At 49.4% G+C, this 26,940-nt stretch overlaps 1 protein-coding gene across 1 annotated transcript in view; it reads left to right on the forward strand.

The window, feature by feature from the left end:
* The first annotated feature begins 362 nt into the window (after positions 1-362).
* The window catches only part of Tmem132b (transmembrane protein 132B), a 260,166-nt gene continuing 233,588 nt past the window's right edge, over positions 363-26,940 (forward strand). Inside the window, exon 1 of the mRNA NM_001190352.1 lies at positions 363-635. Coding sequence (NP_001177281.1) covers positions 575-635 — 61 coding nt within the window. The 5' untranslated portion in view covers positions 363-574. The remainder of the gene's footprint in view (positions 636-26,940) is intronic.

Raw genomic sequence — 26,940 nt, forward strand, 5'->3', positions numbered from 1 at the left:
GGGAGGGGACTGGGGGGGGGGGAGGACACCTCCCTGCCTCCTCTTTTTCTATTCTTTAACATCTCTGGGTATGTTCCTCCTCTCTCTTCCTCTCTTCCCTATTCCTCTTCTTCTCCCCTTCCTTTCCTCCTTTCATCTCCTTCCTTCCCTAACTCCATCCTCCTCCCTCTTCTTCTAGCCCCATTCCTCCTCCTCCTCTCCCTCCTCCTTCCTCCTCCCTTCCCCTTCTCCCTCCTCCTCCTCCTTTCCTGTCCTCCTCCCTCCTCCTCCCTCCTGGCTGCTCCCCTCCTCCTCCCTCCTCCCTCCCCTCCTCCCTGCTCGGCTCGCTCACTCTCGCGCTGGCTGGAGGGGCGGCCGGCAGCTGGCGCTGGCCGAGGCGGCGGCGGGATGGGACGCGCGCTGGGGCGCAGGAGCCGCGGCGCCGGCGGGGGCCGCGCAACTCCGGCCAAGTGCAGGGCGGGCGCGCGCTGAGCCCGGGCGCCGTCTGCAGCCGGCGGCCGAGCGCGGAGCTGAGAGGTGCGGGAGGCGGCGGCGCAGGAGCGAGCGGAGCCCGGCGCCGGCTCCCGGGAGGACCATGCGGGCCCCGGCCGCGTCGCTCGGGCTGCTGCTGGCGCTGAGCGCGCTCCGCTGCGCAGGTAACGCGGCCGCGTCCCCTCCCCGACCCCGCGCGCAAAGTTGCTGCCTGGGTCCCAAGTCCCGGGCGGCCGCCGCCTCCTGCTCTTGGCGGGTCTGGGGAGCCCCGGGCGGCCCAAACCCCGCGCGCGTCCCCTTTGCCTCCTCTCCAGTCCCAGCTGCCCTTTGGATCCTTTTGGGGCTCCGGGAGCCACAGGCAGGGCTCCCTGAAATACCCCTCCTTACGCTGCCTGGCACCCGGGCCCCGGGGTCTGCTGGAGATGTAGTGGCCCAGCGTCCGTGGATTGCTGTCCTGTTGTCTGGACACCTGCGGGGCCTGGAGGTCGTCTGGGCTGGCCATGTCTGGCTTGGCTGCAGTCCTTCCCGCGCCTGGTTGCCCCTCTGTTTCCAGCCTCCCAAAGCTACCCGCTCCCCCAAGTGGCTCCCGCTGTCTCCCAAAGTAGCTTCCGCAGGCAGCCAGGTGACCCTGCCGCTCACCCTCTGGAAGCGCGGGTCGTCCCAGCACCCTGACCCATACGTGGTCTAGCAGGACCCGGGAGCGTGGTCCGCTCAGGCACCTAGTGATGTCTAACGTGAAGGTGTTCAGAGCCCTCGCCCCGGGATCCGGGAGTCTGGCTCCAGACTGGCACCTGCGCAGCTGTCGCCTAAACCCCGCGAATGGGGGAAGTCAGAATAGCCAGTTATATGCTGTTTGCAGCCTGGGATGGAGTTGGCTAGGTTCAGCCACCTCGGTGTTGCTACGTGTTGGTTGTAGAGGAAGCTTATCCTAAAATGACAGTACCCCCCTCCCCCACCCCAGGCAAGTAGAGACAATCCCAAAGGCTGGGAAGAAGCGACAGTCACGAGCCCTGTTCATGTGCGTATGAGGGCTGTGTTCTCCAGACCTTTAAAGCCCACGTTTTGGGAGCAGGTAGCTTTAGACTGAGAGCTTCGCTTCCCATTCCTTAAAACAAAAACCGACCGTACAGATACCCAGAACGCGGAAGGAAAAATGCACCCTCAACTTTGCGGCTCCGACTGCCTGGGTGAGGTCGCACTTAGGAGTAAACCTGGATGCCAACTTGTTTGGAAGGATGACTGTGCATAGGCAAAAGTAAATATTGCCTTCCTTCTAGATGACCTCAAGTGACCCCAAATATTTACTAAGACTTTCCCCTTGGAGAGATGGTGGCCAGCCTTGGGCTTTGTTTGCACCACTGGAGGATGGCTCTGGTCCTCAAGTGGAGGGCTCTTCCTTGGCGCCGTTAATGAGCAACCTCGAGCTGCTTGCTCTTGGAACTCCCCTGTGGGTTGGAGAGGGGCACTGACGGGGGTCCAGGCCATTTCCTCAGAGCGGAAGCTCTGAGACGCGGTTGCCAAAGTGCACAGTCCCTCGGACTTGCAAATTACAGTGTTGTGGCTATTTTCTCTCTCCACGGGGGTCAGCGTTCGCCTGGCTGTGTTCAAAAAGCCATCCTGGGCAACCTTGAAGGAGGAAGCTGCCTGTTTCTTGCCTTGTGCCAGAACGAGTCCCCTCACCCTGTCCAGCCCCACCCAGCTACAGAAGAGCCTGTGCGTGGATGGCTCTGGGAGGCTTGTGGTAGAAGAGAGGATGTGCCACCCCTGGGAACTCATTCCCGGCCCTCCTAGGAGGTGTCAGTGCAGCTCTCGGCTGCATAGCTTGCCATACTTTGGGTCCTCGGTTGCCCATGCCTTCCATCGGTTCCCACCAGGGACATAAAGAGAAACACAGTTTGCTAAGCCTATATTTAGCTCCAAAACAAGGGTGATGTTTCTGAAAGAGCTGCCTACACTTGGTTGGTTGGTTGGTTGGGAGTTAACCAGCTTCATCTAGAACTGGCTGCATTTTCTAGATCGTTTCTGGACCAACCTTAGATTGAGTGGCTGAGACCCTGGAAGTGGGGCTTGAAGAGTTCAGCTGTACGGAGGCGCTCCTATAGCACACGTTCTGTTGCCTGTGCCCTCTTCCTGCGTGGGCAGCTACCCCGGGAAGGAGAGCGGTGGGCGGACTTCTTGGAGCTTCGTGAGGGCTGAAGCATACGGAATTGCACTTGGTTGGAGTCAGCACCAATCCTCCGGCTTAGCGACTAGGGGGCCCCATCATTCAAACCGTGTTTGTTCATGCTGTGGCTTTGGAAGTTAGTGATGCAGAGACAGACCACTGTCCCCTGGGGGAAATTGACAAGCCTTGCTTTGTTGACCCTTGATGCTTTTGTTTGGAGAGGGTGTCTGTGGAATGGGGTAGATAGGGTTCTCCACCTTCCTCCACCCGAGCCCCTCCCTCGCCCCCAGCCTTGCTAGTGACAAGTTTGCAAATCGTAGGGACGGCGCTGTTGCCTTGCAAGTCACAGGGCTTAGTCCTGCTTGGCCCCGTGTAGTAGTCTATTTGTTCCTCATTACACCACGCCTTGGGAAGGGGTGGCCCCATGGTGTGGGGAAAAAATGCAAATTCCGTCGCAGCCTCCAGTGATTTAATGGCACTGGGGACCTTCCCAGAGTAAATCATCTGGCACCCCTCCTACAGCCAATGGCCAGAACCGGGAGATGTGGGGGGTTTCCTCAGGAGCTCCGCTTTAGTGACTGGAGCCAACAAAGAGCGGGGGCGGTTGCCATGATCCGGAGGACAAAAAGGAGTCCCCTTCTTTACTGGCTTGGAGTCTGGGAGGGTGGTTTCAGGCAGTAAACTTCTCAAGGGTTTCCTTCCCAGAGAACCCCTGGTTCTGGGTAGCCTGTATTCTTCTGCATCTCAGTTTGAAAGTGGGGGATGGAAAGAGTTCGTTTCCCCACAGACCTAGGAGGAGGAAGAGAGGGAAGGGGAGGGGAAGGGGGAGGAGGAGGAAGAGGAGGAGGAGGAGGAGGAGGAGAAGGAGGAGGGGCTTAGGTACCACCCGCAGCTCTTTGGAGAAAGTGGTCCAGAGCAGATGGGCGCCTCTGAGCGCAGTCCTGCTGCAGGTCCGAGGTTGAGGCCAGCCAGAGGGTGTGAATTTCTGTCAAACTGGGGCTCCTATCCACTGGCTAAAGCTCTGTCTTCTCAACCCATCGTCTTGGACTCTCTCTCTCTCTCTCTCTCTCTCTCTCTCTCTCTCTCTCTCTCTCTCTCTCGTGTGTGTGTGTGTGTGTGTGTGTGTGTGTGTGTGTGTGTGCGCGCGCGCGCACGCGCGCGTTGATACAGGATCTCACTATGTAGCTCTGGCTGTCCTGGAACCTCTATAGACCAGGCTGGGCTTGAATTCACTCTGTAGACCAGAGATCCGCCTGCCTCTGCCTCCCCAGTGCTGGGATTAAAGCCTGGCTTGCCCTAGACCTTATACATGGGGTTTCGTTGGGTAGAGGATTTTCCACTTAAGGAATCTCAGGCTATGACAGCGACAGCCCTTTGACATGGCCCAAGTAGGAACCTGAGGGATAAAGACAGAGTCAGAAGGTTAATGCTGGCACTGGCAGGGAAACATCCGACTCTTGGGCCACGGTCTATGTGGCAGGTTCTGGGAGCATGCTCCCCTGCAGGTGGGCAGGGCCTCTGCTTAAGTCTATAGGTGAGGCTACTTAATGGGAAGGCTAGGCAAATGCCACTTCCTTCTGTATGCCATGGTACGTGTACCCTCCCAAATGATACTTAAAAAAAAAAAAGTAAGATATTGGCAGGTACACACACCTCTACCCTCTGCCTCTGTTTGTGGTCTCATTCTCTGCCCTTCCCCCCTTTGTGTGTATGTATATAGAGGTCAAAGGGTAATATCAGGTGTCCTTCTCGACGACACTCTACCTTGCTTTTTGAGACTTCTCAGTGGACCTGGAGTTTACCAATTAGTCTAGGCTACCTGGCCAGTGAGCCCAAGGGATGGTCTGGTCTCTGCCTCCCCAGTGGTGTTGGCTTTTTAGATGGGTGTTGGGGATTGAACACAGGACTGCATGCCTGCCTGCAAGCACTTTACCGACAGCCACCTCTAGAACCTCTGGTTCTTCCTCTGGAAAGGTATCCCAGAGTCAGTAGTGACGTAGTAGTAGGCTGATCTGTTGGTGAGTTATTCCGAGCCTTTTCTAGATGTGGATTCACTAATTTGCTGCAACAATCGGCATATTTTACAGATGAGAAAACTGAGGCTGGAGAGGCACAGAGGTGCGAAGAAGCAGCGTTTGCATCTCAGAGCTTCTCTTAGCCACTATGATCTCTATTTGGACATTCGTTTCAGGATAATTTATTTCTTTTTTAAGTGATGATGTGTGTATAGCCACGGGCTACCGTGGTGTCTATGTGAAGGTCAGAGGACAGCTTGAGAGGGTTGGTTCTCTCCTTCCATTTTTATGTGAGTTCTGGGGATGGAACTCAGGTCCCTTGGCTTGTGTAACAAGCGCTTTTACCCTCTGAGCCATCTTGCTCTTCTTCTTCTTCTTCTTCTTCTTCTTCTTCTTCTTCTTCTTCTTCTTCTTCTTCTTCTTCTTCTTCTTCTTCTTCCTCTTCCTCTTCCTCTTCCTCTTCCTCTTCCTCTTCCTCTTCCTCTTCCTCTTCCTCTTCCTCTTCCTCTTCCTCTTCCTCTTCTTCTTCTTCTTCTTTTTTTTTGCGGGGGCTTTGATACTGGTTTGGACCCAGGAACTTAGGGTTGTGTCTCTTCCTGAGGGGAAACCCGTGTCTCTTATGAGCTATTCTGCTCTGGAAAAATTGTCTTTTCTCAAGTCTGCCTGGCGGGAGCTCCTGCTGCCTGGTTACAGAGGAGTCAGGTATCCGGGAAGCCGGAGCAGGTGAGGAAGACCTACCTGAGGAGGTGCTGGTCACATTTGGGGACATCTGGCATGGCAGTCTCCCTCCTTCCTTGTATGGAAAAAAATCCTAGCAAGTGAAGTAAGCCAGATTCAGAGAGATAACGGTCAGATATTTTCTCTCATTTGTAGACCTCGGATTTTATATAGGTACATAGAGTCATATCATACATGTACATGGGATGTGCAACTAACAGGGATGCTCCAGGGAATGATGGGGGTGGGGAGAAAGGAGAGGGTGAGTGAATGTGGCCACAGGGCGGGTGCATTTATCCGTGTCTATGAAAGCCGTTACTATGTTCAGTAAATATATGCCACTTAAAAAGAGAAATTTAAACACAGATGGTGATAGGTGTGGTGGTGTAGACCTTTAATCCCAGCACACAAGAGGCAGAGGCAGGTGAATCTTTGTGAGTTGGTGGTCAGCGAGGTCCACGTAGTGAGTTCCAGGTTAGCCAGGGCTATACAATGAGACCCTGACTCAGACAACAAAACCCATCAGAGTTGAGGAGCTGGACAGAAGGCTAAATTGGTTATGTTCTTGGCTTTTACACATGAGACCCGAGTGAGTTCCTTAGGACTCATATTAAAAAGCCAGGTGTAGCGGTGCATGCTCATATCCCTACATTGGGGATATGGAGACAGAAGGGATCCATGGGGCTCAATGGCTGTCCAGCCAGGCACATGTGTGGTGCACAGACATACACACAGGCAAGACATTCATATATATATATATATATATATATATATATATATATATATATATATATATATATGTATGTCTATAAATTGGGACTGGAGATTGTCTCAGTGCTTAAGGGTACTTGTTGAAAACAAACCTGGGTTTGATTCCTAGCATCCACACAGAGGCTCACCACCTCTTTGGGCACCAAGTATGTATGTAGTGCACAGGTGCATATATAGGTGAAACACTCATACACACGAAAGGTAAAAAAATATACCTCAGTAAGCAAATAACAATTTCTTATATTCTATTTTTATCTTTTATTTATCCATGTATTATCTATCTATCTATCTATCTATCTATCTATCTATCTATCTATCTATCTATCTATCTCCCTATTAATATCTAATCTATCCATCTATCATGTGCGATGCTACATATGGTGCATGTGTGGAGGTCAGAGGACAACTTGGAGGTTTTTTCCTTCTACCATGTGAGGCTCTGGGATTGAATTCAAGGCCTTAGGCTTTGCAGCAAGTTCTTTTAGCCATCTTGCTGGCATCTGTTTATTCTCTCTCTCTCTCTTTCCCTCTCTCTCTCCCCCCAAGATACTTCCAGCTATTTATTTATTTATATTTGTCCTTTGACAGTTGCAGTCATGTGTTGATAGAGGCAACAGGTCTTTTGTTTGTTTGTTTATTTTTGCCTGAGACCCAAATTACCAGGAAGGACCGACTCCTGGAGAAGAGTCACAGGCAGAGGAATGGGGCCCCTTGCATCTCTCTGCAGGGTGCCTGCGACACGAGGACCCCTATGCTATGTCCGCTCACTCACGTGCTCGATCCTCATCCAACAATCACATATTCATCATCACTGGGCACTTGGGATGTGACAGGGGAGAGAGGGGCTGCTTCAGTCTCATGGGAGGGGCTGTCAGTCTCAGAATCAAACAGCAAATTGAGGGAGAGATAAATACCCGCTTAGCGGCACAGGGTAAGGTTGAGGTCACTTGTGTTCCCTCTCCAGTGCTTGCTTTTGCATCTCCCACACAAAGCTTGGCACATGTTCCTTTACCTGGGGAGAGAGAGAAAAGCCCCATCCTATTTAATTCCCATGCCTTTGGCTCTGCCTTTGGGGTGCTAGAACCAAACCTTTCCCCAATGCCAGGCTTCTTGGCTGATGGATGCCCTCTCCCTTTCCCCATGCTCTGTGCCCAAAAATAGTTACATAAAAAAAAAATCAATAGGATCTCGTCGGTCTCACCAATGGTTATGACTGAGGGTGATGGCGTGTGAGCCTCCCACTGGGAACTCACTCTGGTGGCTGGCCCAGTCTCCTGAGCTGGGGAAGGATGGCTTGTGAGCTGACCCAGAGTCAGCTCTAGGCTCCTGTCCTCCAGCTGGGGGTCCTTGTATGCTGTATGTCATCCTCTGCAGGTACTAAGAGGGTTGCTAAGGAGCCAGGTCGCTGGGGGTAGTGGTGGGGATGTTCCCGGGACCCTCTGGCCACCTATGGGTGGCCATCTGACTCACAGACCTATCCTCTTAGTTGCTACTATTTACAAAGTAGTAGGTACTGTTAATGTAGCAAGTTTGGGAGTTCCCACAGGAAATGGTGAGATCTGAAGGCCAGCAGGGTGGCTCATAGCTGTAATCATAGCATGCAGGGGGCAGAGGCAGGAAGATCACTGCAAATTCAGGCCCAGTCCGGACTACGTAGATTCAGGATAGCAAGTGCTACATAGTAAGAGCTTCACACCACACACACACACACACACACACACACACACACACACACACACACACACATACACACACACACGCGTGTGGACATGCAGTGACTGGGAAGTTCTGAGCAGTGTTCATCTCTATCTCCGGCCAACCATCTTCTTCACAACCTTCCTCCAAACTACCTTACCCCTGGTGCACACCCTTATTAATTCTGACACATTTTTAATTGCATCTTCCTGAGACAAGTGACACCAGGCTGAAATCCCTGACTAGGTAGACTATGGCATGAAGGTAGCAGATGGGAAACCATTGGTAACTGGGAATGTGACTTCCTCATAGGAGGTTCTGCAGAGGGTGCTGGGAAAAGGTAAGGTTTATCATCTTCAGTGCATTCCAACAGGGGCATTCAAGCCAAGGCCCGAGGAGATGATCAGGGGAGGCTGGGTAGGGAACATGGAGAAGGAACAGTAGATACGAAGCCCCAAGGTGGGAATGTACTTCACGGGGACAAAGAGCAGAAAGGAAGCCAGGGAGGTCTGTTTAAGTGAGGGGAGGCTAAGGGTGGCAGATGAGGGCTGTTGAGATGGCTCAGGGGGCAAGGGGGCTTGCTGCCAGCTGGACACCTGTGTTTGAGCCTTAGCACCCACACGATGGGAAGAAAGAACAGAGTCCTGCAAAGGAGATCCTCCTACTTCTACATATGCAGCATGACACATGTATGCTTATGTGTATATGTGTGTGTGTACATATATATATATATATACACACATATATAATGTGTACAATATATACATATGCATATATACATACATATGTCTATACATTTGTATATAGACATTTGTATAAAGACATAATGTATGTATATGTCTTATTTAGGGTTTCTCTTCCTGCACAAACATCATGACCAAGAAGCAAGTTGGGGAGGAAAGGGTTTATTCAGCTTACACTTCCATACTGCTGTTCATCACCAGAGGAGGTCAGGACTGGAACTCAAGCAGGTCAGGAAGCAGGAGCTGATGCAGAGGCCATGAAGGGATGTTACTTACTGGCTTGCTTCCCCTGGCTTTCTCAGCCTGCTTTCTTATAGAACCAAGACTACCAGCCCAGAGATGGTCCCACCCACAGGGGCATTTCCCCCTTGATCACTAATTGAGAAAATGCCTTGCAGCTGGATCTCATGGAGGCACTTCCCCAACTGAAGCTCCTTTCTCTGTGATAACTCCAGCCTGTGTCAAGTTGACACACAAAACCAGCCAGTACAATATATATGCACACACACACACACACACACACACACACACACACACACACACACACATTACTGTAAAAATAGACAAATACATGTTAAAAAAAAAAAGAATGGGAAATGTGGCCAAGGAGGTGACAGGGCTCAGAAGCTCACAAGGCCTTTGGTGATGAGTGAGGTTGGCAGGTGTGAGAAGGATGGAGACAGGAGACCCCAAGCGGCAACTGCAATAGTTCAGTCAGACGATGGCTAAGACTGGACTGGGAGCTGCAGCTGTGGAGGCCTGGGTGCATTTTGAGATTTGCTGATTAGATTTCTTCAATAAATATTCCCCCTCTGGGTGGGTTGGAAGAGAGACTCAGTTGGTAAAGGGCTTCTTTGGTACACTTGGGAACCCAGGTTTGATTCCTAGGAGTCACATTAAACCAACAAGCTAGCAAGCAAGCAAGCAAGCAGGCAGACACAGTGGGTATAGTGGTGTGCACATGTAATCCCAGCACCGGGGAGGCAGAGTAGGGAGCACCTGTGTGTCTGGTGCTTGCTGTTGTAGATATCCCCCAGAGTCATGTGGAGAAGATTGTGTGTGTGTGAAGCCAAGCCGGCATCTGGAGCGACGGCTCAGGGATTAAGAGTGCTTGCTGCTCTTGCAGAGGACCCTAGCCTGACTCCTAGTACTCATGTGTTATGGCTCTCAACTGCCTGTAACTTCAGCTCCAGGGAACTGATGCCCTCTTCTGGCAAACACACACACACACACACACACACACACACACACACACTCAAAATTAAAAAAAAAAAAGATCAAGAAGCCAGGTTCAGGAGCTCAAGGTCATCCTCAGTTACATAGTAAGTTCCAGGCTAGCCTGGGCTACATGAGACCTAGTCAAAAAAAAAAAAAAAAAAAAAGCAAACCAACAACAAACAAACAAACACAACCATCAAATATAGACCAGCAAGGAGAGTAAAGTCAAGATGATTCATGAGATATGACACACAGTGTTGGCTTTCAATATCCTTGTGATAGTTGAGGGGATCCAGGCTCCATTAGTCTCTTACCCCCCAACCCCCCAAAAAAAGCAAACTGGTAAAAGGTACAAGGTTGGCTCTTAACTGGGATCTGCCAGGTTCTACTTGTGGGCGCGATCATTCTGGCATCACCTGGAGGACTAGCTGATACAGGTTCTCAGGCTGTCCAGTAGCTGCATGCATAAAAGCTGGCGTGCCAAATTCCATTTTTTCAGCAGTTTTCATCATACTCTAAAGATATGTAAGGCCATTCACCTCACCTTCTGCTGGCCTTAGCTCTTTACAGATTGCTCATTATCTTTTGTACTCTTTAAACCTAGGCATTTGGGCTGGTGACGAGGCTCAGCAGGTGGGGGTGTTTGCCCCCAAGCCCGATAACCTGAGTTCAACCCTCAGAATCCACACGGTACAAGAAGAGAATTGAGACTCAAAAGTTGTTTTCTGATCTCTTTATTCGTAGCCTAGAACTCACATCCAGCAAATAAATGATAAATTTAAAAAATTATTTTAAAACAAGTGTTAGCACACAGTCGTCTCATGGATTGCTTTTGGCCCTCCACTTACTGTTTGTAAATAAAGTTTTATTGGGGCTTAGCCCTCTCTCTTTGTTTACAGGCTGTTTCAGCACCTCAGGAGTCTAGCAGGTGTGATAGGGGTAGTACAGGTGGTCTCCCAGTAAGCTACCTACTCTCCTCTCTGTCCTTATTTAAAGATGCAGTTTTCCTTACATAGTCAAGCAGGGCATTCTCTGGGTGTTCGGGGGCCCTTCCACTGTGGAGAACAAGAGACCCTTTCTAATGTCAAAGAAATTATCCAGCTCAGGAGCGGGGACAATGGCTGCTTTGGTGTGTCTTGGTCGAAAAAGAACAACATATTGATCAAAAGTGGCTGTCAATTCAGCAGCCTTTGAAGGCAGGTCTGGTAATTACAGTAGCATTTATGTAACATTTTAAAAATAGTAGCACATGTGTAGGCTAGCTATTTTTCACTCTGCAGGCGCAGCCTGATGGCTCACAGCTCAGAAGACCCCTTATGGGGCTGCTACTGCTGCACAAGCCCTGGTCACAGGGAACCCCCCATCCACGCTTCTCTCTCTCTCTCTCTCTCTCTCTCTCTCTCTCTCTCTCTCTCTCTTTCTCGACCTCATCTTTGTCTGTTTCTTATCAGATTATTTTAAAGACATGTGTGCCTATAATATTTGAAATTTTCAATGTTGAGATTTTGCTATACTCCCGGGGATGGCACACCAAATGCAGAAGTATTGACATTCGGGATCCTACAAAAACTGCCAGGTTCTGATCCCTGGACTTGGAAGTGCCTGTTGGAAATGGTTCGAGTGTGGCTGGATCCAGGTGCTTGATACCATGCCACTCATTTTTCTCTCTTTGTTTTCTAGTTCTCCTTTCATTGTTGCCAACTTAATTCAAACCTAGGTTTGCCCCCCCCTGATGACAGAGCGGGCCACCATCCCTTCTGGTCTGCCCCGGGATGAAAAAAAGGTCAAATAATCTCTTTTTAAGCCAGCTCAGCATGGCTAGGGCTGCTTTGATCTGGACTAATGTGGACCCTCTTCTGGCCCCAGTCAATATCAGGGGCTGTGTCCAGGGTGTGGGATGCTGTGTCTGATTCATTTGGAAACTCACCTCTGAAGCTGGTATTAGAAGAGGGATACTTCCCCAGGAAGCAATGGCTGGCTGAGGGGAGGAGAAGGAGGAGAAGGAGAAGAAGGAGAAGAAGGAGGAGGGGGAGGAGGAGGAGGAAGAGTTGATTTCATGCTATTGCTGTCTTCTGGGCCATTGTCTATCAGGAGGTGAATGCACTCTCAGATCCTGGCTGCTATTCTGGATAGACTATTACACTGTGAGGCACCACATACCGGTACCCAGTGTTTGCACATGGGTTTTGGCTATTTTGTATAGTACATAGAAGTTTGGAAAATGGGGCTGGAGAGCACAGTAGTTATGCCGCTGTTACAGAGAATCAGAGTTTGGTTACAAGCACCACATTAGGTGGCTCACAAGCACTTGTAACTTCAACTCCAGGGATTCTTGCAGTCTTCTGACTTTCTGGGCATCTATCTGTACACACTCGAATGAACACACACACACACACACACACACACACACACACACACACACACACACACACAGAGCCAACTGACCCGTAAGATATCATCTCACCAGCTCTATATTTTTTTTCTTTCCTTCATTCACTTTGAACTGTTTCCATTGCAACCAGGAAGTCCGGACAAGTTTCTCAGTAAAGCATGTCAGATAGCCTTGCCTCACAGTGGCCTTGGCCCCTCTTCCTGACCCCGGCTGTGGCATTATGTGTCCTATAGTGAGCTAGTCTAGCTAATGTACCCAGCCAGGCCTGAGCTCGCAGTGGACAATATTGTGTGTGGATTTTTAATCTACCCAACTCCTCTTGCCTATTCCCCCTCCCTGAAGACTTTCAGGCGAGGGAGATGTCACCTGCTAGGGATAGCTGACGTTAAGAGTCTCCTTCATGCCCCTTCCCTCCCCCTGCCAATCAAAAGTGCTTCAGAAGTGCTCTGTCTCCTGCACCTGTTTGTGGTTGGAACGCTAAATGTCAAAGATGAAAATGTTAATTGGTGTTCTTACCTCAGGCCTATGGGAACATCAGTAGGCGAGTGAATCTCACTGAGGCTCTGCTAGCTGGGTGGGTGGGTATGTATGTATGTATGTATGTATGTATTTAGAGACAGGACCTCACTATGTCTCCCAGGCTGGCTTTGAACTTGAGATTCTCCTGCTTCAGCTTGCCCTGGGCTGGGCCATCTGGCATGATTTGGGTAGATATTTTGTTGTTGTTGTTTTTGAGATAAGGTTTCTCTGTGTAACCCTAGCTGTCCTGGAACTTGCTCTGTATACCAGGCTGGATTTGAACTCAGAGACCCGCCTGCCTCTGCCTCCCAAGTGCTGGAGCTAATGGCACACACTACCATTGCCTGGTTGCTTTGGGGGGGATCTTTAAAAACCTCACAAACAAGTTTAAAAGCTATTCCAGGGTCCCTAAGAATCTCTAGGTTCTATCCTTTCTTATGTTAAAAAATAGTTTAAATGTATAGGTGTTTTGCCTGTGTGTATGTAGGTTCATTATATGTGTGCAGTACCCATGGGGACCAGAAGGGGGAGGTGTATCCTCTAGAACTGGAGTTACAGATGGTGAGCCATCAAGAACGTGCTGGGAATAGAGCCCAGGTCTTCAAGGGAGAGCCGCCCATACTCTTAACTGCTGAGCCATCTCTCCAGTCCCTCCTTTTAGATTTGAGTATCTTTATAGTTCCCAGCCATCTGCAAACACATTGCTGATTCCAGCATGTTCATTTTCAAGGACAGAATTTTGTTGTCATTTTTTTAGGGTCAGTAGAACATCCTCTCAGGATGGGCACAGATACATACAAAACAGCATGTTTCCTCCATGAGCAACCAATGTGTGCTGTACAGTTTCTGCCCTTTGTACCTGTGTGGGGGTGGGTGCCTCACTCCATCCCTTCGGCCAGCACAATTTAACCAGTAGAAAGAACTGGCTTACAGGGGTGTGTGTGGCTCCAAGACAGGAAGGAATGGCCAGAAGCGTGGTTCTGGGAGGTTGGTCTACTGGCAGTGGTGTGGCTAGGACTCCGAGACCTTCCTCTGTCTCCATGAGAAGCCTTTTTGTGGCCTAGCCACGACCCCACCTTCCCATATAGAAGGAAGGGCTGTGAATGTATTGGCTGACAGATCTGGAGGTGGGGGGAGGGGCTTGGCGTACTGTGCCCTCGTGTGTGTGTGTGTGTGTGTGTGTGTGTGTGTGTGTGTGTGTGTGACAGTGGGGAGGGAATCCAGGGTGGTTCAGCACAGCAGCCCTGCCCAGACTCCATTTTCTTGAGGATGTGTTGGGTCCGGCTTCCGTGAATCCCTTAAACCACTTCTGCTGACCTTCCTCTGATCTCGATGGGTGGATTCCTAGGAAGAATTTCTTGACTTCAGGAATTGCTAGGAAGTGTGTGTGTGTGTGTGTGTGTGTGTGTGTGTGTGTGTGTGTGTAGGTGGGTCCGCCATGGCCCATCGCAGCCCTGCTTCCAGTTTTTCTACTGGACCAAGGGTCCCCTTCAGCACAGTCTGGACTGACCTGTGGAAGCAGGCTGGGCGGGGCATTTCATCTTCTGTCCTTCACTTCCAGAGCTCAGTCAGTTTGGGAGTGCGCCCGCCCTAGGCTTCAGTGGTCTTGTGGTTTTGGTTCCCAGACAAACCCTCCTTTCTTTCCTCCTGCACGCTTGCTCCCCAGGGCTTCATTCTGAGCTGTTAGTATTCTAAGGTGGCAGCAGCAGCCTTCATCAATGCTAGAAACTCGAATTAGAATATGAATTTCACCTGGGGCCTGGGCGCATTGTTTCTGAGCCCAGCGCACACTGAACAGCAGGCGGTGAGCCGGGTTCTGTCTGGTCTCTCCCGCCTGGCAGGCACCTGGGGGAGGATGGGAGGTTCGGAAGCCACAGCTACCTGCCCGGCTTTCCGTGGGTGTCCTAAGACCCGATGCCCTGTGGGAGGGAACATTTGCCACCGGCTGTTCTGGGGTCGGAAAGTGGTATCTCAGGACCAGCACAGCCCAGAGGCATCAGGCGGCTGGCCAGCCTAGGGCTTTAATCATTTCTGAGTTATGCTTTAATGTGGAAACCTAGAATTTCTGATTTTCTTACGTGAGGAGGAGCACGCCAGCAGCATTGATTTCATCCCAGAGAGGCTGTTGTCTCGGGGAATGGAGGTGGCTTCCCATGATGCTTCACTCAAGCTGTTAAGTGCACACCCATGCACACCTATGTTTGCACGCACACGCGCGTGCGCACACACGCGTGCGCACACACACTTTTTTTTTCTTCATTGTGTGCTAGTTTTAACTATTAACTTGCTATAACCTGAATCACCTGGGAAAGAGAGTCTCAGCGAGGTTGTGTCTAGATCAGGTTGGCCTGTGCACACTTCTGTGGGGGATTGTCTTAAGAGACCCATCCCACTGTGGGCAACACTATTTGCTAGGAAGTAGAAGAGGGAAAAGCAAGTTAAAAGTAAGCAAGGGCGTGTTTATTTCCTCTGCTCTTGACTGCGGTGTGGTGTGATTGGCTGCTTAAGTTCCTGCCTTGACTTTCCCAGAAGATGATGGAGCAAGACCTAGAATCTTAAGACAAGGGAACTCTTTGATGTGTTATTCTCCACCAGTGGAATGAGCCAATTCAAGCCAGATTAGAGTATACAAAGGCAGGTCTATTGGGAAGCAGCGGGTTCACTGGTCCCAAGGAAGGAGGCCAGGGGAGGGAGACAGAGGGGAGGGAGAAGAGAAAGACAGAAAGAGTGTGTACACGATGGAAGAGAGAAGGGGAGGGGAGGCCAAAATGTCTGGATTTTAGAAGGAGGAGCTTCTGGGGTAGGCGGGCCTGGAAAATCCAGGGTAGAGGGTGGGGTCTGCCAGGTAGGGACTGACAGATGCTGGGAGAACCTGGAGGCCTGGTCCACTTTGGTGTGTTAAATCTCCACCTCAGCTCTTTGTCCCAGGCCTGAATCCCAACATCCTCTCCTCCCCAAAGTTGCTTTGTGGTTAAGGTGTCTTATCACAGCAACAGAAGTGTAATTAGGCCATAGGGTCTTCATCGGTTTGTCCAGATTGGCCTTGAACTCACTCTGCATCCACAGGGCTGCAGAAGGGAACGCTAGTGCTGTGTGAAGCAGCCATCTGTACAACACAACACCAAGTATTAAGAAGCTGACCCCGTAGCCACACAGTGCTAGCTGAGGCCGAGGTTGCCCTCCTCCCCCCCTTTAAAGTGTCAAAGTCTCCTCTTCAGGGCTGAGTCGTATTCCACCATGTTTGAGGGACTTGGATGTTATGAAGTTGTGAAGCCCTTGGGAGCTCCCTACTTTGAGGTGAAGTTGAGATGGTGCTTTGGGGGCGGGGGTCCCCTTCTGTAGCTCTGGGGTTGTGGATGGATCTTAAATGGAGCCTGCTCAGCTTTGTATGTGGGGTTCTTGGACTGGAGCCTCTCTGACTCCACATTGATCCCCCTCCCTAGGTCCAAGGAATCCTCTTTCTAAATTAACCCCAGCCTGGGAGAGGGGCTCTATAGCTGGATTCCCTTCGTGCAAATGTTTGCAAAATAGAGTAGATTATGTTTGCACGCACACTCGTGTACACACACACACACACACACACACACACACACACGGGAGCGGGCTGTGGAGAAGGGTATGCAGAGGTGACTGCTTCTGTTAGGGAAGGGGGGCCAGTGACTGGTGGAGAGAGTTTGGGGGGTCAGTGAGGGGGGAAGCAGGCTGAACATGGTGGAGGCCAGGGTGTCTGCAGGCACAGAGGGATTGCAGGGCATCTTTGTCCCAATCCTGGAGAGCCTGGAGCAGAAAGGGCAGGCAGTTCCAGGAATGATACTCTGCTGGGGAGGGGGGCGGGTAGAGCCCCTTTCTGTCCTTTTGTGCTGGGAGACCCAAGGTGAGGTGGATGCTCCAGGGTCTGACAGCAGGGCGTGACTTGGGGTATGGGGGTGGAGAGGGGATCTATTCCATTCTCACTGTGCCCCTTCCTTCCCTATGAGCACCCTGTGGTCATGCTTGGAATCTTAGAGACACCCCATCCTTGTCTCTGGAACTCTGCAGACATTGACCCGTAGCAGAGTCTGGGCCATCCAGCAGGCTGCTCTGTGGACTTGGTCTTTGTATCCTGGATGCAAATGGTGTTGATTTTATGAAAAAAAAAAATAACACAATCGCTGGTTCTATAAGAATACTGTGTCTCCCTACAGAAAGCAAAGCTGGCTCCCAATAATGCTCTGTGGGTGACAGTTGTTACCTCCAGGTGTGCTTGTGTGGAAATCATCCTAGCTGCCTTCTTATCTGCTCATTCATTCATTCATTCATTTCACTCTCACTCACCTTGCTTTGATTAATCTTCAGGGAAAGAAGAGTCCTGAATCATTTTCTGGGCCAGGGTAGGGGTGGGAGGCTGTCCCCAGGGATGTGTGGTCGCTGTGGTTGGGCGCTCGTGGAGGTAGAGGGTGTGTGGCCTCAGGCTGTGATTCTGGCCTTTCCAAGCTGGAGATTACCCGCACCACAGCACCTCTCAGAAGCTGCCGGGACACCCCTGCTTGTCACTGTGACGGGGCATAATGACAGTCTGGCTTCCATCAGGAAGGAAGGACTCTCATTGGACTGTAATTAGCTGCATAGGGTGCTGGATCAACTCCAACAAGGTCACGGTGACAGACACGGATGTCAAAGCTGAACCATCAAACCACATGCTCTAGGCACCTGGAGTTCAGGGATGAGGTAGGTAGAGGGCCAGCTACCGGCAAACCTCAAATGCTGGTGAGAGAGGTCTGAATGCAGTACAGCAGGAATCTGGCTGCTCACTCTCCCTGTTTAAAGAATAGTCTGGGTAGTGGTGGTGTGTGCCTTTAATCCCAGCACTGGGGAAGACAGGCAAGCAGATCTCTCAGAGTTTGAGGCTAGCCTGGTCTATAGAGCAAGTTCCAGGACAGTCAGGACTACCCAGAGAAACCCTGTCTTGTCAAAAAAAGAGGGGTGGGGGTGTCAGTATTTTAAGTCTTGAGCCTTGCTGAGCTCTGGAGCCTGATAGAAAGCACCCTTTGGAGCCGTAGCTCAGTGGTAGGCGCTTCCCTCATGTGCCCGAGGCTCCTCCCCCAGAGCTGTGCTCTTCATTCTAGGTTCCATTTCCTTCGATGTCGATGTCGCACTCCCAGGCAGTGGCTGTCAAAATGGTTGCATCAGCTCCCAGAATCCAGCATCCTACTGAGACAGCCTCACCCTTTGTGTCTGTCCTGAGAACAGAGGTCTGTGGAGAGCCCATCCTGGTTAGATAAGGATGAGAGCACCCATTGAGAACTGGGCAGGCACACAGGCGTGCCTGAGGGCTCTCGGAGTTCCCGGGGAGCTGACATTGGCCCGTTCATCCTGGGAAAGGGGCAAGGGCAGGAGTCAACTTGTACTCAAAAAAAATCTTGTACTCAAAAAAAAAATCTTTGTGCTCTGTGCATTTGTTATTTAATTTTTTTTTTGGTGGGGGAGGGGTCTTACTCTGCAGCCCTGGCTGTCCTGGAACGTACTGTGCAGATCAAGTTGACCTCAGACTCACAGAGTCCTGCCTGAGGGCTGAGATTAAAGACTTGTGCCTGGGTGACTGGCACATTTGTTATTTAAATAACTGTTAAAAAAAAAAAAAGAGCTCCTTTATAGTTTCCTCCCCAGCAAGAGAGGAAAAAGGCCTATTTTAGTGTTTTGTATAGATCCTGACACTTGGTCTTTCCATGGAACTTTTAGAACCATTTTCCTTCTGGGAGACCCATCGCGTTTGCTAAATGATGTCTCAGTTTCTCATGCAGAAATGAAATTGAAAAAAAAAAAAAAGCCCTCCAACGCCTGGCATTTAGGGTGGGAGAGGGAAGTGTCAGTCAGCCCATCATGCCCACTGTCAGCTATGACTCAGGTTTGGTCTTGGACCAAGACTGCGAGTTTAAAAATCAAAGAAAGGGCAGTGTGAGCTCTTCCAGCTGGGCCACCCAGGGCCGTTGGAGAGGTTTGAGGAATCTGTGTGTTTCCTAATCTGCACCCAAGACAGGACCAGAGTGGGGTGCTCTTGCATCTTGCAAAGCTGGCTTTTTTCTTTCTTTCTTTCTTTTAAATTTAGAATTAGACAGTAATGTCATGCCTAGGTTTGCAATGCAAAGAATTATAAACACATGCCCAAACCAAAAAAAAAAAAAAAAAAAAAATCTATCCAAAAATGCTCACAGCAGCTCTGTTTACGGTTGCCGAAAGATGGGGAAAACCCAGCTATCCACCCACTAACAAGCTGATGAGCAAAATGTTCAAAGGATGGAATATAATATAGCCTTGAAAAGGAATGGTGCTGACAGGTTACATGATGAATGTCCCCCACAGAGCACTCTGAGGAGTGAAGGGAGCCATACAAGTTAGAAAAATACAACTGACTCACAGGGCTCTCTAGGAGCTTCACAAAATGGAGGCTACTCTATTTGGGCATCTCATAAAAAGATGCTCTTGGGACAGCTGCATTAGACAGGCACCAGGCTGAGGTATCTGGGTGTGTTGGTCAGCTGTTTATTACTGTGATGTGGGTGACACAAGGGAAAACGACCTTCAGACGTTTCTGTCTGTATCAGGGTGTCAGGTGGGGGAGCAGCGCCAGAATTATATGTAAACAGTTGACTGTTAGTTCACTCCTTCGAATCCTGGCAGCCAAAGTGACTAAGGGAATAAACCCAAGCTTTTATTTATTTATTTATTTATTTATTTATTTATTTATTTATATAGGTTCAGGACCCCCTGTAGCAACATGGGGATTCCCTGCAATCTGAATATTACTGGTATTTCTTCTGGGACATCGCTTGGCATTCAAAAATATCACCACATAAAAAACTCACAAGTAAACTGACCATTTGTGTTAGTACCTGCTTAATGTTCTCATCCCGGGGTGGGGTGGGGGTGCTGGGGTCTGCACGGCTACTCAGAGCTGGACAACCATTGTTGGGGCTGGCTTGTCACTGTATGGTGTTTCTGTCCGCTAAATGTCTACAGTATACAGTCCCACTCCCTTCAGGATGCTAGAAACTGCATGTAGACACACATCCTTGTGAGATTTCTCTGGTCAAGGACAGAGGTAGCATCTGCCCCTCCTTTCTATTTTATCAATAGACTAGCCCTATCTGAAGGATGGGGCAGGAACCGCAGATTCGATGGAGCTGTAAACTCATTGCAGACCAGAGAACAAGATGCTGAGTGTGGTGAGAAATGGAGGCTTGCAGGAAGGGATTGCTGATGAATGGTCGGAACCACAGCAAACCCATAGATGCAGGAGGGAGATCCAGGGCCAGGGCAGTTAACGCTCGAAGGATGGGAAATTGCCTCCTGCCCACTTAATGGATGGTCTAAAATAGAATGATCTGACTATTAAAGGACTCACCGTGACCTTGGGGAGGCTGATGGATGGTGATCTGAGATGGTTAAGTCAAAATCTTCCCCCTGCCAATCATCTTACAAAAGTCCAAGGAGGCGGACAGGGCATCACATCCTGGTGGGAGTGATTCTGCTGATGCAATTAAATGATCCCCCTCCATGTTAGACTCTTACGGCAGTTCTAATACATCTCAGATTGTGGGGAACCTGCTGCATTGAAGCACTGAATCTCTGTACTTAGGAAAAGCCAGGGTTTGGGGAGTATTTCCTTTGTCTCCTTGGCTGCCAGGATGCCCAGAACTGAATTTACAGTCCATCTCTTGCTATGTATTTCTGGTTGTGGCTTGCCCTACACTGCAATAATTCTCAATCTCTCATTCATTTTCTTCCTGCTCTATGGGTTTTAGTCATATCAGATAATGAGATGTTATTGGGGGGCCCTAACTAAGACAGCAGGAGCAGCGGACCTCGACATCAGTGTCTGACCTCCACAAAGCCAGTGGCTCAGAAACCCTCTCCCTGTCCATTCATTTCTGAGCCTCAGAAGGTGGAGTGTGAAGCTTTGCTGGTGTTGGGCTAACCAGAACCTTCTTGGACTCAGCTCCCTGGTCTGCTGTCTTTGTTCGCACTACAGGGCCCAGGGACTGCATGGGGATGGTTGCAGAGGCTTCTTGCCTGCCTGTGAAACCACCAAGCTCTAGCCACAATGACAGGGAGAGCTGACATAGACCACAGGCTTTGCAGGAGGCACTTCTGTGGCTTGCAGATGTGTGGGCCAGAAGAGCGCAAACTAGGGCTGGACAACTGAACTGTCTGTCGTTCATTCACCTGTCTTTTTTCTTTTTCTTTCTTTTTTTCTTTTTTTTTTTAAAGATTTATTTATTTATTATATGTAAGTACACTGTAGTTGTCTTCAGACACCCCAGAAGAGGGCGTCAGATCTTGTTACAGATGGTTGTGAGCCACCATGTGGTTGCTGGGATTTGAACTCTGGACCTTCGGAAGAGCAGTCGGGTGCTCTTACCCACTGAGCCATCTCACCAGCCCATTTTTTCTTTTTCTTTCTCTCATTTGTCAATCAGTTTTCTATCTATCTGCCTATCTATCTATCTATTTATCTATCTATCTATCTATCTATCTATCTATCTATCTATCTATCTATCTATCTATCTGCTTATCTCTCTGTGTCTGCCTGCCTGTCTGTCTGCCTGTCTGTCTATCTTTCTATCTATCTATCTATCTATCTATCTATCTATCTATCTATCTATCATTCTATCTGCCGATTATCTATTTACTTACCTATTATCTGTCTGTCTGTCTATCTATCTATCTATCTATCTATCTATCTATCTATTGTCTATTTACCTATTATCTATTTATCTTCCTTCTTATCTGTCTGTCTGTCTGTCTGTCTGTCTGTCTGTCTGTCTGTCTATCTGCCTATCTATCTATCTATCTATCTATCTATCTATCTATCTATCTATCTGCCTATCTCTCTCTTTCTCTCTGTCTTCCTGTCTGTCTGTCTGTTTATCTATCTATCGTCTATTTACCTATTATCTATTTATCTTTCTTCCTATCTATCTATCTATCTATCTATCTATCTATCTATCTATCTATCTGTCTATCTATCATCTATCTAGTAGATGTCTATCTTATAGATATTTTATCACCAATTACTTATTTATTTAAAAGTTTATTTTTTATTTTACATACATGAGTATTTGCCTGCATGTCTGTCTGTGTACCATGTGCACAGTGTCTACATAGGCCAGAAGAGGGTATCAGCTCTCCTGGACCTGAGTTACAGAAGGTTGTGAGCTGCCATGTGGGTGCTGGGAATCAAACCAGGGTTCTATAGGAGAGCAGCCAACACTAATTCTCTGGGCTATCTCTGTAGGCCTGTTGCTTTATGTTTTGAATGGCTCATTGTAGAAGTTTCTTTAAAGAAATCTTCCCTGTGAAGCCAGCATACAAGGCAGAAGGAAGTGGCCTTTTCCATGGTATTCAGGAGGCATAGTCTGTCTGTGTGGCTGAAATCCAGGCTGATGCAAGCCTGGCCTCCCTTACTGCAGCATTAGTTGTGGGAACTGGGAGACTGCCTGTCCTTCTCAGAAGTGCTTGACCAAAGACTCTGCTATACTCTGCCACACTTTGGACCTGGAGCTGGGACCCGCTATGATTTGTTTTGTTTTTAAGACAAACCTTTCCTAACTGGACCAGGCTGGCTTAAAAGTCTCTGTAATCTAGGCTGGCCCTGAACTTGCTATTCTCCTGGAATTGTCAGCCTGTGTTCCCGTGCCTGGGATAGAAACTGCATTTGGTTTGATCATGGAACAGTTGATTCTGGTCCCCATTCCTGTGTGTGTGTGTGTGTGTGTGTGTAAGTTTTCTGTGGCTGACACAGTAAACTACCAAAGACCTACACTATACTTCCTCATGGTTTCGAGGCCAGAGTCTCTACCCAGGTGTCAGCAGGGCCATGTCCTCTCCATTAACTTGAATGTTAATGTGGAAAGGCCCAGCCCAGTGAGGATGGTGCCACCCCTGGGCCAGAAGTCCTGGGCTGTATATGAAAATGCCTTGAGCAAGCCATGGGGAACAAGCCAGTAAACAGCATCCCTCCATGGCCTCTGCTTCAGCTCCTGCCTGTAGGTTTCTGCCTTGAGTTCCCATCCTTACTTCCCTTTATAACGGACTGTGAACTATAAGCCAGATAAACTCTCCTCCCCAAGTAGCTTTGGCCAATGTTTTATCACAGCAGCAGAGAAGCAATCTAGGACAGTCCGTGTAGGAAAACTTGGGGCACAGTGTTCTCAATAAGAAAACGTAGGGACCCAGTCAAATCAATGTGGCTCTTGATTTGATTGGGAAAGGAATTCTTGATACTTTTTTTCCCTCCTTTTTTAAGTGGTGTGACTTGCCTCTCTTCCCAAAGAAACATTCTGTAGAGTCGGGGCTGGAAAACATGGCCTCATGTGCTGAGAACCAGATATGCTCTGCCAGCCCCTAGCCGAGGCCACTATTTAAACCCCAGGAGACCATGACAGAGGTTGAAAACAGTCTCTGAACCAAGAAGTAAAAAAGGAAAGAACAGCTTACAATCCTCCCACCTATCATTTATTTTGAGATAGCCCAGGCTAGCCTCAAACTCACTCTATAGCCGTGGATGAGCTTTAACAGTTGACCCTTTGGTGGTCACCTCCCAAGTGCTGGGGTTATAGGTGTGAGCCACCATGCTTGGCTTAAAAAGAGACCCCCCCCCTTTTTTTGGTTGGTTTTTTTTTTTTTTTTTTTTTTTTGAGTCAGGGTCTTTCTACATAGTTCTGGCTGTCCTGGAACTCATTATGTAGATCAGGTTGGTCTTGATCCCACAGAGATCCTCCAGCCTCTGCCTCTCAAGTCTTCAGCTTAGAACTCTGTCCATGCCTGACCAGGAGATCATTTTGGAAGCAAACCAACTTTCCCAAATTCCTTCTTTTCCCCAAACCCCAGAAACGATCCGCCGAAGAGCATTTTCAGCTCATGGAATTTTCCAGATGAGCTCTCAGCTATAAACACCTCCTGATTAGACAAATTATAAACTGGCATCGGGAGAAAGTTTGTCACAAATATAGAATTGACACCTGTCTGCCAAGACAGACAGGAACACTCTGTAAATATTGGGACAGGGTTAGCGTTTCAAGCCTGCACACTGCCTGCTTCCCCACCATAAATATATAAATAGCTCCCGAGCCGCTCCTAGGGACAGGAGCTTGGCTTCTCTGGGCAATTAATTAATTGAAGTATTCAGTAAAATTGTTCTGTTGTTCTTTTGTGTGTCTGGGTCTGGCGAGGTGTTATTTTTGATTCTGCAGCCTCATGAGCAGAACTTTGTGTGTGTGTGTGTGTGTGTTGTTTTAAAGTTAGAGAGCAGAATGGTGGGTGGCCAGATGGCATCCTTGTGCATGCATATTACCCGGTGCTTTGTTCCTTCTCCCACTCCTGAGCAGACCTTCCCCATGGACATCACTTTCATATGACACATTCTAGTCTGGAGAAGGCTAGATGCCTCAGTCTACTGATTTCTCTGATGGGTGGGTGGCTCTGATGGTCCAGAATGTGGAGCGTCTGATGATCCCAAACAGAAGTCTCTGATTGTCACTGTCTTTGGTCAATGTGTTAATCTAGGACTGAAACTCCATCAGGCCAAGCCCAGATGTGACTGAGGGTGTGGCTGTTGGGAGAGGCTCAGGAGCCATAATTGGATGGGTTCCTTTAGTCCCCAGAGGGGTCAGTTGCTCTTTGCATGGTTTATAAGAAGGTCCCGTGTGTCTTCTAAGGTATCAGAAAAATACCTCAGAATGAACTCTGCTTCTCCGGGGAGAATATTACACCTGCATGTCACCTGAGGCTCTGTTGTAGGTGACAGCTCTCATGGTGAGGGTGGGGCCTATGATGAGAGGTTAGTCAGATGCCTCCTTTTCTAATGTTCTCTATGGCCTGTTCCCAGAGCCTGTGGTCAGGTGGGGTGGGTGGATGGATGGCTCTCAGGTACCTCAAGCCAGACTAATTCTCAATGACAAGTCTTAGAGTCAGGAGGCTGTATCTTCCTGTCAATGGTTGGGGAGTTGGCACCTAGGTAGCCTTGTTTCTTACCTATGCTAAAAAGAGGCTAACAGGGAGCTCATTCCAGGGCAGGCTGCAGAGAGAGTGAGCGACTGCCTTGCACAAAGTGTTCTGCCAACGTTGGAGCCTGGCAAGGCCAGACAGTGAATCTGTAGGGCCACCTCAGCCTATCCCCTTCTCTGCTGACCTTGCCAATGGACTGACCTCTCCAAGTTTTGATTGGCTTCTCTGCCTTCCACCGAGGCAGGTTCCGTTTATCTCCACGGTGAACTTTCATAATGAGAAACAACAGCTTCAGACCCTGGTGTGTGTGTGTGTGTGTGTGTGTGTGTGTGTGTGTGATTGTGTGTGGTTGCTGTGCTGTGTTGACACCACCTGTGTTAGTCACTGTTACTGTGACAAAATATCTGACACAAGCCACTTTGGGAAAGAAGGGTTTATTTTAGATACAGTCTGAAGGATACAGTCTACCATGATGGGGAAGGCATGATGGCAGGAGTGGGAGACAGCTGGTCACATTGTATCCACAGTCAGGAAGCAGAGAGAGATGGACACTGGTGCTCAGTTCATTGTCTCCTTTTTATTCAGTCCAGGACCCCAGCCCATAGGATGGCACTGCCCACACTCCATGGGTCTTCCCTCCTTAGTTAGCTTGGCCTAGAGAACCCCACAAAGGTATATCTGGAGTCTTCCCTTCCAAGAAGATTCCAGATCCTCTTGAGTTGATAAGAAGTCCATTCCTTTGTTCCTTCCCCCAGCCATCAATGGCTACTGTCTGCATCTCTACTGGATTCACTTTACTTGAGATGCCTCCTAATAAAGTAGCTGTGAAGTATGGGGAGCTAACGGAACACTTGGGGCTCATCTACATGTACTAGACAACTGTCCTTCTTTCATGTTAATGGCTGAATGGTATTCCCTGGAGGCAAGGGCCATGTTCTGGTTGTCCATTCATCTACTGGCAGATGCTTGGGGCTCCTGATTTCTCCCAAAGAGGGAGCTGGGTCTTAACACCCCCCTGTGTGTGACAATAGTATATCCCACCTCTGCTTTCTCTAGAAGAGTCCTGCTATTGTGCAGGTAGCTACAAAAGTACAGATCTGCCTGTCCCTGGCTGATGTGTCCTATGACCAGTCTTGTACCCCAGCCTGGCTTCTCTTCCATTTGGAAAGCCCAAATCTTGGCCTTGGGGGGGTTTCAGAGAACCCTTCTCTTTTTCATCATCTTTTTATAGCCGTTGAGTTTGGGTTCCTATATGCTGAGACATAGACTCAGTAGTGCAGTAGTGCATTGTGGGTAATGGCAGGCACCATGATAAGGAAAAGAAAATGGAGAAGAGGAAGGAGAAGACAATTGGGGCTTGGGATGTCTAAGCAACTGGCTAGACCTGTGTGCTGTTGGGTAGGAATCCAGACAGAGAGCAGCAAGTGCTCTTGGTGGGGAACTGTGCTCAGAATCTGTGGCTACTGCTGCAGGTGGCCTTTGGGGAGCTCCAAATGGATGTGATGCCGCTGCTGTCCCCAGCTTCCCCCTTATCCCTCAGCCCATGCCTTGATGTCTCCACCTTAGATAGGCTGTCCTGTCCCCCAGTGTCCTGCTCATCTCCCTCACTGGTGTGATCTCAGCTTTTCCTTTACTTCTTGTGGGGTGCTGGGTATGACCCTAGGGCCCTGTACATGCTAGGCAAGCACTCACCATTGAGCCACACTCCCAGCCTCTCACTGGGGGATTCTAGGCAGGGGCTTACTATGGAGCCATGTTCTCTTTCTCAGCCTGCCAGCCAGTGATGGCTACTTACTTTGCACCAGTGTCCCCTTGGTGATGACCTCTGCAGGGTAACTCTCACTGCTCTGCACTCTTTTCTGCCTCCTGTGTCCTGAGCATCCTGTGGACACAGTGGGTGCCGCATGGATGTTCCCAAGTGAACACGCTGGCAGCCATGGCTGCCTTTAGCTCTTCTGCCCTAGTCCTGAGGAAACAGGTGCTGCCATCCCAAGGACCTCATTCCCCAAGAACATCCCCCCAGCCTGCACAACAAATGCATGCTCACATTTTGCTTTTCAAACCAGGCTTGATTTCATTTGACTTTGGGGTGTCAGTCTTTTCTTCTTTTCTTCTGAAGGACCCAGCTGCAGAGGGTGAAGACTGAAGACACTGTGGGGAACTCAGGAGGGTGTAATCTGTTTTCTGACATGCGGCTGCCTGTTTCTCAGACTAACCTCGAAGCGGACTCAGCTCTTTGCTGCGTAGTGA

The sequence above is a fragment of the Mus musculus genome, chromosome 5, assembly GCF_000001635.26.
Source record: "Mus musculus strain C57BL/6J chromosome 5, GRCm38.p6 C57BL/6J".
In the NCBI taxonomy this organism is placed as follows: domain Eukaryota; kingdom Metazoa; phylum Chordata; class Mammalia; order Rodentia; family Muridae; genus Mus; species Mus musculus.